General features: G+C 47.9%; 1 protein-coding gene across 1 annotated transcript; it reads left to right on the top strand.

The window, feature by feature from the left end:
* Window positions 1–932: 932 nt before the first annotated feature.
* On the top strand, window positions 933–2387 carry LOC126991754 (uncharacterized). The gene is made up of 2 exons (XM_050850440.1): window positions 933–1585; window positions 1805–2387. Exons 1-2 carry the CDS (start codon window positions 983–985, stop codon window positions 2210–2212), a joined length of 1011 nt encoding a protein of 336 aa, XP_050706397.1. The 5' UTR covers window positions 933–982; the 3' UTR covers window positions 2213–2387.
* Window positions 2388–11761: the final 9374 nt, after the last annotated feature.

Genomic DNA, 11761 nt, shown 5'->3' with positions numbered 1-11761 from the left:
AAATCAACACCAGTCCTTGCACTCCTCGTTTAAGATTGAAGAGACAAACTATTCCTTATATTACCTTTGACGATTCTTGTTTTTCTGGCTTCCTCATCTACTGTACTTCTAATCTTTAGCTCCGGAATATCGCTCACTCAACACCAGTCCTTTCACTACTCATACTCAAGATACAAAACAAACAAACTATTCTTTACGTTACCTTGGACGATACTTGTTTTTCCTAGCATCATTATCTATTGTATTTTCATTTCAATATAAGGGGAACACGAGCAGCCTGACGAAAAGCACCTCAACGCTCCTCTAATAGCCAAAGTATCCCTAAGTTTGTGCCATTAAACCGGCAAATCCTCCTTCGTCCTTGGGGAAACCTGTTCAGCAATTTACGACCTTTCCCGAAGTATACCACCACCACCACCACCACCACCAAACACCTACTATCCTCATCACGACTAGTCTCCACCACATAGATGTGGCTGTGTGTGTGTGTGTGTGTGTGTGTGTGTGTGTGTGTGTGTGTGCTTGGAGGCGCCCTGAGATGGTCGTTTTGCCACCTACCGATAATCCCTATTCCCACTTGCACTGCGGTCTCCTTACTTTTATTTGTTACTGTGGTTCCCTTTTCTTTTCTCTCTCTCTCTCTCTCTCTCTCTCTCTCTCTCTCTCTCTCTCTCTCTCTCTCTCTCTCTCTCTCTCTCTCTCTCTCTCTCTCTCTCTCTCTCTCTCTCTCTCTCTCTCACTAGACAATTTGAATTTTCCTTTATTTTGTTAATTATTATTAAACAACATGAAGAAGCGTGTTGCTGCAGCCCTGTTACCCGCCATCCGACGCGTGAACTGCACTACTTAGCCGACTAGGCAAGATTACAGCAGAAAGAATTTGCTGGAGGCCAGTCGGTCTTCATGGACATAGCACCTCCTTTATTACCTAACACCGATTTCCTCGATATACGGATATTTTTTATATCACATCGAAGCAACGATGGGAAACTCTGCATCTCGACAGAAATTCAACGTGTGGGTAACCCTGGAGCGAGGCTCCTCCCTGGTGGACTCCATCAAGCTCTCGTGCAAGGACTCCACCTGCTGCCTGAAGAGGAGGCGTACGGTCGCCTCCGTCAAACTCACCGTGGAAGGCTGGTCTTGCGTCGCAGGGATTCAAGGCTGCCACGCCGAGGGTGAGCTGCGTGTGCCCTTGGCGAAGCTGTGCAAGAAAGACGGCAACGCGGCCGTCAGGGTGCAATGTGCCTCGCTTAGGAAGCCAGTCTTCACCTCTTCCATGCCGCTGGCCTGGCTGCTGGACAACATCAGCGGCCTCCACTTCTCTCTCTTCTGTGACGACGGGCCCGTCTTCACCAGCCTCCGGTGCAACGGGAGGCGGTGTGGCGAGCCCGTCCGGGCGGTGAGCCCTGCACCGCGTGCGGCCACTGACGGAGTGGCCAGGACCGATGAGGCTGATGCATGGGCAGCCTTTGAAGTGACGACCCATGATGACTGGTCCGTGGAGGCTGATGTTTCATGGGCAGCCCCAGACTTGGTGACCTCCGCTGCTATGATCGAGGCTGATGCATGGGCAGCCTTTGAAGTGACAACCCGTGATGACTGGTCCGTGGAGGCTGATGTTTCATGGGCAGCCCCAGACTTGATGACCTCCGCTGCTATGGTCGAGGCTGATGCATGGGCAGCCTTTGAAGTGACAACCCGTGATGACTGGTCCGTGGAGGCTGATGTTTCATGGGCAGCCCCAGACTTGGTGACCTCCGCTGCTATGGTCGAGGCTGATGATTCATGGGCAGCCTTTGAGGTGACAACCCGTGATGACTGGTCCGTGGAGGCTGATGTTTCATGGGCAGCCCCAGACTTGGTGACCTCCGCTGCTATGGTCGAGGCTGATGATTCATGGGCAGCCTTTGAAGCAATGACCCGTGATGACTGGTCCGTGGAGGCTGATGATTCATGGGCAGCTCCAGACTTGGTGACTTCCGCTGCTATGGTCGAGGCTGATGATTCATGGGCAGCCTTTGAAGCAATGACCCGTGATGACTGGTCCGTGGAGGCTGATGATCCATGCCCATCCGCCGAATTGGTGGCCGCCATCACCGAAGAGGCTGATGATGCATGGGCAGCCTTCGAGATGATGACCAGTGATGACTGGTCCGTAGAGACTGATGCCTTCCTGGACGTCACGGCCATCTGTGCTGTCGTTGTGTAAATTGTCATGCTTCACTAAGCAGCCTGGTAACACACTCACCAGTGACCCCCGGCGCAGGCGCGAGCCACATCGTGAGCCACACTCCCGGGGAGCGAGACACCCTTCAGTGACCGTCGCTCTTATTACACCTTCAGGGGAGGAGCTCCAGCTGTATTTCTTATCTTATCAATGAAAACCTTTACAATAAAACTATTATCCTATTAATGAATTTACCTTACCTATTAATAATAGTGTGCCTATCACAGTGAAATTCACCACATGCACGACTGCCAAGCCTCTTCCATTCGACTACCATTCTATTAGCAAACCAATTCCTGCCTGCATGTTTAACAAATCTATATTGATCTAACGACCCATGGCTAAGAGTGCATGCACTTTTACGAGCAGACCCTCATCAAAGGCCGTCACCCATCTATAAACTTTAATGAAGTCTACTCGCAACGTCCGCCTTTCCAGGGAATGCAAATTTAGACGTTAAGGGCAACCCTTTTTACGGCACGCGTTCCTTTACTTACCAGTTACGGTCATATTGTACATTACACCTTTTTAAATACATTGGAAAACAGTACAAGAAAACTACTACTACTACTACTACTACTACTACTACTACTACTGCTACTACTACTACTACTGCTACTACTACTACTACTACTACTACTACTATTGCTACTACCTTTATTTATATATTTTTTTACATCTTGGCCTATGGTGCCGGTAGGTTTTCTTTGGGGGCCCACCGTGGCGCAGGCAAGTGTTTATAGTGACGCCATCTATTCGTGGCTCATGCTGCCTCCCGAGCTCATTCTTGATTTCCCTTTGACAGTTCCTGTAGACTCTTAGACCATAGCCACGGAAAAACTCAGCACAACGCCCATACTCCAAGTTCCAACTACGTGTTTCCAGACCTTATTCCTATGATATCAACTTTCCACGAAGCACTTTACTTGATGATGAACACCTCTAAAAATTATCCATATATCTCATATTTACTGTAATAATGATCCAACAATCTGATGTCCACTGTTAGTAATAATTTGACGCAAATCTGCAAAGCAAAAAAAGTATTTGGGTGTAAAGTACTATATGTGGAATTCAAAGAAGGTGAAAAACTATAAAACCTGCCGTTGAGTAGTAAATGAGAACTTTGTATTTAGCGATGAAAGACTGAGTACAATATGGAGAGGCATAGGCATACTTGAAATACTACTACTATATACGATGATGATGATAATAGTAATAATAATAATAATAATAATAGAGCAAGTAGGAATTGGATGTCTTCTGGTCTCATTAGTAACAATCCAGGGGTGTAGTAGGCAGAAAGGCAACTAAAATTAAGAAATCGCAGTGGACGGACACGGGATAAAGGGAACAGATATGGAGGGAAAGAGTACCTACGCGACACACTGGGAAATAACTAATGTATAAAGAACCCAAGGCATGTTATCCACGCATTGTGCATGAAATAAAACTTGAACACGGTTATTTTTTCTTACTTATCAAGATTTATTTGCGAATAGTTGCCATTCAAAAGAATTAAGAATATTTTATCTATTCCTTTATAGTTTAGCAACAGCCCTGTCACCCGCCCACATCACAAGCAGTAGCGGCAACATGACCACCACCACCAACTATCACACAAAATACTTCCACCATCACTATCATCACTACCTCCATAAACCATTAAATTCCAATACCAATGACAATATTAATCTTATCACTATCAACACCACCATTAGTATCAACAGGAATATCATTACCAATATTAGTACCAACAACAATACCATTACCAGCACTATATAGTACCACCTACACCACCACCACCACCACAAACAACAACAACAACAACAACAACAACCATTAATACAACCACCACCCGCATCCCCAGCGCCGCCCGAGTTAGGTGTTAGTGGAGGCCGTGCGGCGAGACAGCAGGCAGCAGCGGGCGGGCCAGGCAGCCGCACCTCACCTGGCGGACTCGGGTTCTCCAAGGGCGCCTCCGTTGATATGATGGGCGGAAGGAAATCGTCGGCGTCGTCAGGCAGGAGCGGAGAGTCGCCCTGGACGCTGCTGGTATTGTAACTATACTCCTCCTGCCCTAAGACTTCCACGGCCGGCACCTCCTCTGGCGTGACGGGCGGAGACTCACCTTGGCTCTCCGCGGGGGGCCCGGCGGCGGCGGCCTGTGGTGGCGGCAGCAGCAGCAACAGAAGCAGCAGGAGCAGCCAGTACCCCTTGGACGCCACGCCCTGCACCACGGCAAGGGCTCGCCGCCATCTTGGCTCCTGCAACGGAAAGAATTATCTGTTAGATGCTTATAAGTGTTTATTTATTAGTGGTCTCCCAAAGTACCAAGTAGGTCTATAGAGACAAAATACCGGGAAAACAGAGAAGAATGCTTAGGGGGGGGGATGAAAACCACCCATGTGCGTTTAAGTTAATATTACAACACAAAAGGTAACTCATCATTTTTACTGGGGAAAAGTTTACATATTATTATGCAGTTCGTGAACAAACTGCTCCGGTGTGCGGCCGACTTCAAAGAAACTCATTATTTCAGCGTTACTTGTAGGGCGAGCCAACCTCACCTCCCGACCGTGAAATTCCACCAAGCAGTAATTAACGGGGTCTCACCAGCACTTACGAAAACTTCATCATATTTAACCAATGAAGTTTCCAGTGCTGAGTCATGTAAGTTTATTCCATTCAAATTCCACTCTCTAGTTTTATCAATTCGTCCTTCCTTCCTTCAGACCCCTTTCCCCTCTCATCAACAGGTTACACAAGGTTCGCACTGAACTCTGACTCTTTTCTAAGTCTAACAATACATCTGCCATCGCCTTAGAGGTTCCAGCCCCTTGATCATTCGACGAGTAAGGAGGCAGGAGGCGGCCGTGGGTGATTCCTCCACTTATCTCGCCTATAATCCGCGGCACACCGAGAAGTATGACATTAAGCCACAACCTTACTGTCAGCTTAACCTTATATACCTACCGAGGTCGACTTCCCTCAATGAAAGGTTGATTTTATTAAGCAGATCCCCGGGAGTTGCAACCTCCCGACTTAATCCATACCTCTTCACCGGTAAGAAAAAATATAAATAATCCTTAGAATTCCTTACTGACCGCCGAATCCAATCGACACTTCCCGTCGAATTCTTTACGTCTGGCGCCTACTAAAGGAAGGCTTCAAAAAGTTGGCGTTATTTTATTTGGCGTTTGGGATGAGGCGACCAAACATTTCTCAAGCTTTCAGCGGGGAGAGGAAAGGGCGGCGAGCTGTGACGGTGATGGTTATATAATTCTATACTTTCCTGAACTTTCCCCGCAATCAAGGAATGAAGGAAAGCCACACGAGTTACGGTGAAAACATTTCTCGCAGTAATGTATTTATCGCATACCTTGGAGAAGGCTGTGTGTGAAGAAGCGTCCAAGAGTTACGGGCAGTGAGTAGTTTCTCCATAAATACTTCATTTGAAACGCCTGGTCAACCGGGGGTTTAAAATTGTCAGCTTCTTTTGAGAGAGAGAGAGAGAGAGAGAGAGAGAGAGAGAGAGAGAGAGCGTGTGTGTGTGTGTGTGTGTGTGTGTGTGTGTGTGTGTGTGTGTGTGTGTGTGTGTGTGTGTGTGTGTGTGTGTGTGTGTGTGTGTGTGTGTGTGTGTGTGTGTGTGTGTGTGTGTGTGTGTGTGTTTTCTTTCATGTCTTTGTCTCTAGTTGTGTGTATCTGTCCGTTGTTCGTCTGTCTGTATGCCCAGATGCCTACCAGTCTGTCACTAACAACTTTCACCAATGAATAATACTTGAATACTGAGTTCCACGGATTTATCTTTGACAGACCTTTTTTCCAGCACACATTATCCTAGGACAACTGTCTTTATGAAGAAAAATGGGAAAGGTTTACATAACACTCCTTTCAGTCCCTTTGAACTTCTGACCACCGCGATGGGTGTGGGGGGCGGGGGCAGGGGGGGCAAGGTGGGAGCTTGGCGGGGTGCGGCGGGCAGGTAGGACCCCCCGCAGAGTTGTTCATCGGCGGCGTCGCGGGAGAAGCTACTTTGCTGATCCGCTTTTATTTATGAAGAGTGAGGAGAGAGTCGCCGCCTTTCTCTCTGAGCTGACCGGCCGCGCTGAGTGGCTGTGTCGAAACAATCCTCAACGTCTTCATTATCAGATGTGATGAGGAAAGCACACACACACACACACACACACACACACACACACACAGAAAGGAAGTTTTATTGTGTGTGTGAGTGTTTGTGTGCGTGGTACGTACTAAATAACTTTCTACGTAAATCTGTGACGGAGAAGCAGCTCAATTTTCCTTTACGTGCTGAGCAAACAACAGATTAAGTTTTATAGTTTCTATCCAGACTCTTTTTTCTCTATTTCTGATGATCGTGTTTTTTTTCAAGAAGTGCGAAAAATGGAGGAATGATAACTGGAAAATAATCATAACCCTTAATACTTTCTTACACGTTTTCACTGTCACCGCCTCCGGCACTTGGCGCACGCAGCACGGCCGTCACGTGTGTGTGGAGGGAGCTGTGTAAATGTTTGGGATGTCCACCCTGGGAACTGGTAAATATATTCATCAGATTTTTAGGTATTTCGGTAAGAAAAAAAACAGACAGGTAAACAGACGGACAACGACGAGTGTTTCTTTCCTCATTGTCCGTCGCTTTCATTGTCTGCCCCCAAGTTGCAACAGAAATATATATATGTTACAAGCTATTGTTCTTGCTTAACCCTGTGTGAGTATCGATGTTGTATATTTACAACGCGCCACTTCCTTTAAATGCGTATTTGCGCCTGCGCGCGGGCATTTAAACTGCGTCGGCACCCCACATCTCGCCTGCCGCCTCAGTTTGGTGCCTGCTGTCAAGCTGTGAGGGTCTCTGTGCTACTTCGCCCTCCCTTCATGGTGTATGAGCCACTTGCGTTGCATTTCAGCAACATCATTATACAAGCTGTGACTGTTATGTAAGTACATTTAAATGCGTATTGTTTTGATAATAAAATTCATAACAATAACATTTGTTGGAATAACTTAGTGAAATTTTTATGTGGGGTTCGTAAGTGATTGTGCTGACGTATGCCATTTACAGAATTGAGGTATGTACCTTATTTTTTTTTTTAAGATTTTTTTTTCTAAGACATGCTTTTTGCTTTGTTTTACAGAAATCATGTCGAAGCCAAGTTTGACCGACGAGGAGATAAATGAGTTGTTGGAGTGGGATGACTCGGACGGAAGTGAGTACGGGGAGGATGGGACCGACAACTGGGAGGTTGACGAGGGGGTGGATGAGGTTTACGTGGATGTGGAGGGAGATGAAGATGACCCTACCCCAAGGCCCTCTGAAAAGGGGACCTCGAGGAGTACCTCCCCTCCCCCACCTCCATCAAGCCCTGCAGCCACCCCAGAGGCTTCCCCTTCATCTACAGACATGGTAACACTTTGCACCACACAAGAGGAGGCAGCAGAGGCAGAAATACACGACCTGGCAACTCCACTCTCCACTCTGACCCAGCCAGCCACCTTATCTCGCTCGCCTGACCTCTTGTGTAAACACAGCAGCCTACCCCACCACTACAGTTTCCACCACAACAACACCTCTCTTGCCTCCTGCCATCATCACAACTCGTAGCAGGACACTGTTCCAGCCCTCTACACCTCTGCCTTCCACCTCTACACCTGCTGATGATCAGCCCACCCCCACCCTCACCGACCCAAGCGTGGCCGTGTGTTCTCTCCTCTTCCATCTACGTCTCGTGGGTTGCTGGATGATGATGATGAAGACGTGGATGACCCACAACCACTGCCTTCTGCTGAACTCCTCCCCTCTACAGCAGTGAGATCATCCAAACGGAGGAGGGGGCCCCAGAATCCAGTTGCGTAGCCTCATACGTAACACTTTCAATGTCCCACCTGAGGAGGCCAGCAACACAGCAAAGAAAACTGAGAAGAGGCAGCAGTGCTTCCTCTGCCCCACCAGAGAGCAGGGACGAACCCGGGTCTGCTGCAGTGGATGTGGGAAGTCCGTGTGCATCCCACTACTCTGTCTTCTGCCCCTCCTGTTGCTAGGGTGAGGAACTATTATGTTTTCGTTTTCTTGAGTGTGTTATGCAAGTGTACATTTCATTGGTATCTAATGAGTTATATGGATGTTGTGCATCTCTGAACCCCCCTAAAAAGACCCTGTAACTCGACCCTCTCTAGGAAAATAATTTATTTAGTACCTTATCTTATTTCGATTTCCATGAAACTTCCACAGTAGCTTTGTCAATGATTGGGTAGTATACATAAAAATTTTCATGAAGTTTAAAGCATATTTAGGTACCCAAAAATTTTTTTTTTAAAGAAACAAGAAAAACAGGGTGAGAAAATTTTACTAAAGTTTGACCTGTTCTATTTTTCAGCGTGGATTTTGCAGAGAACTGGGACTGTGCAGGCTGTGAGAGACAACTGTAATACACCGATCTCCAGAGGCTTTATTTTTTTGTATGGACATAAGTATTTTTTTTTTATTTTTTTTTTATGATAGTTAAAATAAGGTAGAAGTTTTTTGTATTCTTTGTAATAAAGTACATAAAGCATTCTGATTGTCTTTTTCACCACTTATTAGCACTAAGTAATGTCTAAAGTAATTTTAGAAAGAACAAACATTAAAGTACAACATACCTAAAGTGGTCATTTAAAGCGTTAAAGTCACAGTTGCAAAGGTGCAACACGATATACAATATGGGTACTGAAAATATCGATACTCATCCAGGGTTAAGCAAGTGCCCGTGTGTCCTTAGCCCGGAGCTCCCCGTTGACAGCCTCGCCCTCCCATGCAATACTTCACCTTCCCCCTTTCTATCAGGTGCCCGTGTGTCCTTAGCCCGGAACTCCCCGTTGACAGCCTCGCCCTCCCATGCAATACTTCACCTTCCCCCTTTCTATCAGGTGCCCGTGTGTCCTTAGTCCGGAACTCCCCGTTGACAGCCTCGCCCTCCCATGCAATACTTCACCTTCCCCCTTTCTATCAGGTGCCCGTGTGTCCTTAGCCCGGAACTCCCCGATGACAGCCTCGCCCTCCCATGCAATACTTCACCTTCCCCCTTTCTATCAGGTGCCCGTGTGTCCTTAGCCCGGAACTCCCCGATGACAGCCTCGCCCTCCCATGCAATACTTCACCTTCCCCCTTTCTATCAGGTGCCCGTGTGTCCTTAGTCCAGAGCTCCCCGTTGACAGCCTCACCCTCCCATGCAATACTTCACCTTCCCCCTTTCTATCAGGATCAGGTGCCCGTGTGTCCTTAGCCCGGAACTCCCCGATGACAGCCTCGCCCTCCCATGCAATACTTCACCTTCCCCCTTTCTATCAGGTGCCCGTGTGTCCTTAGCCCGGAACTCCCCGATGACAGCCTCGCCTTCCCATGCAATACTTCACCTTCCCCCTTTCTATCAGGTGCCCGTGTGTCCTTAGCCCGGAACTCCCCGATGACAGCCTCGCCCTCCCATGCAATACTTCACCTTCCCCTTCGCAGGTTGGGCCTCAGCCACTCCCAAAGCGGCAAGAACACAACAGAGGAAGTGAATGAATATCTCGCGCTCGCCATTGACAGACTTAGGAAGGAAAATTGCAAGCCGTTCCTCCTTACGTTCACTAAGCCCAGCGTGGAGGTGTGAGAGAGAGAGAGAGAGAGAGAGAGAGAGAGAGAGAGAGAGAGCATTATAGACATATAAACCAGCCTTACAATCACTATACGTAGCTACTTTTACGCCTGTTTCAAAGCCGCTGGTGTGTGCGTTACCTAATCTACAGAGAGACTGTAAACGAGGTTGAAGTGAGTTCGTTCCATATTCCTAAACGTCTCGGCTCAGATTAGGACTATTTCCCAAGCCCACAGAGAAGATTAACTGGGTTTTTACGGGGGTGTCCCGTTGAGGGTGCAGAGGTCGTGTATGACTGTCACCGGGATCACGAGACAGTCCGTGAAAACCCTGAAACTTCTACGAGAGGCTTTTAAACAGGCGAACCGAGGCGCCGATGCGTTAAGAATACGTGCCGTGCAGCCTTACTGACCCATCCCTGCAGCACTGTGTGTGTGTCTGTTTACAGCTGACGGTGTGTGTGTGTGTGTGTGTGTGTGTGTGTGTGTGTGTGTGTGTGTGTGTCATTGTGTGCTCTAATCTCTATGCCTACCCATTTCCCTGCAGTATAGATGTATTTACACATTTCGGAGAGTAGAAACCAGTCTTGCTAATCACTCTATCCGCTTAAGTGTCTATTTCAAGCGTCTGGCCCCTCAGTTCTCTTGTTTGATAAGCCTCTCGTACTTACAAGTTGCTGGGCTTTCCGTGGACTGTTTTGTGATGCTGGTGATAGGTTTACACGACCTCTGCTGCACCCTGAACTGGAAAACCACCCATGAAAGCCCGGTTAATCCTCTCTGAGGAAGTAGTAATGGCAGCCCGATACTGTTAAAAATAAGGCCCTCAGACTTGCTCATGACTTACGCATCTTGATCGGGAAAATCGCGCATGATCATCCAGCTCATCTTCCCTGCGGCCTTGGGAAATAGTCGCCATGGGGGCTGATACGTTCAAGAATTCGGGGTCAACATTTCGTCGCCCAAGCACGCACACGTTTGCCAAGGCTTCCGTAGGAGTTGTGGGCATTTCCCGGGGTAGTTTCATGACCCTGGTGGTAGTCTGACCCTTCTTTTGTTCCATCAGCCTAAACGAACACTCATTAGAGCCCGATTAATGTCCTCTTTGGGCCTTGAAAAAAAGTTGATGTGAGAGGCGGAAGCGTCTGACAATGCCGACCTGAGTCTCGTATTCTTAACGCTTTCCACCTCACAACAAACGTTTACAAAGTTTTCCGGAGTATTTTCAAGATCCCATCACAGAGGCCTCGTCAGACTACCGCCAGGGCCGTAAACTACCCCTGGACGCGCCCACCACTCCACGACAGCCTTGCCCAGTGTGTGTGCCTGGACGCCGAAAGGTTTACCAACATGACCCCCGAAGTAGCCGGTGACGCGTGATTCAGGGCGCCGCGACTGGCTCGGGTCCCGCATGCATGGCAGAGTTTAAAGGCCCATCATTCATCCCTGCGCCGCCCCGGCACACGATAGAAAACGGGATTTTTGTAAGGCAGACTCCGGGATTTGATGGCGCTCCCTGCTGGAGTGACTGATTTACTTTAAGAATGGCTGATTGAATGCCTTGACTGACTGACTGACTTATCTTGACTAGCTGACCATGCTGATGTAAGTGGCTGACTGACTTACTGACTCGCTGGCTGTGTGGCTACGAAAATAACTGACTGATTGCTTGACTGACTAAATGACTGACTGACTGACTGACTGACTAGCAGTCTGACTACCTACGTAACTGTCTGACTGCCGGACTAACTAATGTATAATTGAATGACTGATTTGGCTGACTGACTGACTGACTGACTGGCTGTGGCTACGTATAAAAAGTGATTGGTTGCCTGACTGACTAAATGACTGACTGACTGACTGAATGAATAAATGAATGAATGGCAAACGGACTG

This window comes from Eriocheir sinensis, unplaced genomic scaffold, assembly GCF_024679095.1.
Source record: "Eriocheir sinensis breed Jianghai 21 unplaced genomic scaffold, ASM2467909v1 Scaffold331, whole genome shotgun sequence".
In the NCBI taxonomy this organism is placed as follows: domain Eukaryota; kingdom Metazoa; phylum Arthropoda; class Malacostraca; order Decapoda; family Varunidae; genus Eriocheir; species Eriocheir sinensis.
The sequence above is the reverse complement of the archived record's forward strand: the minus strand, read 5'-3'. Positions and strand labels throughout refer to the sequence as shown.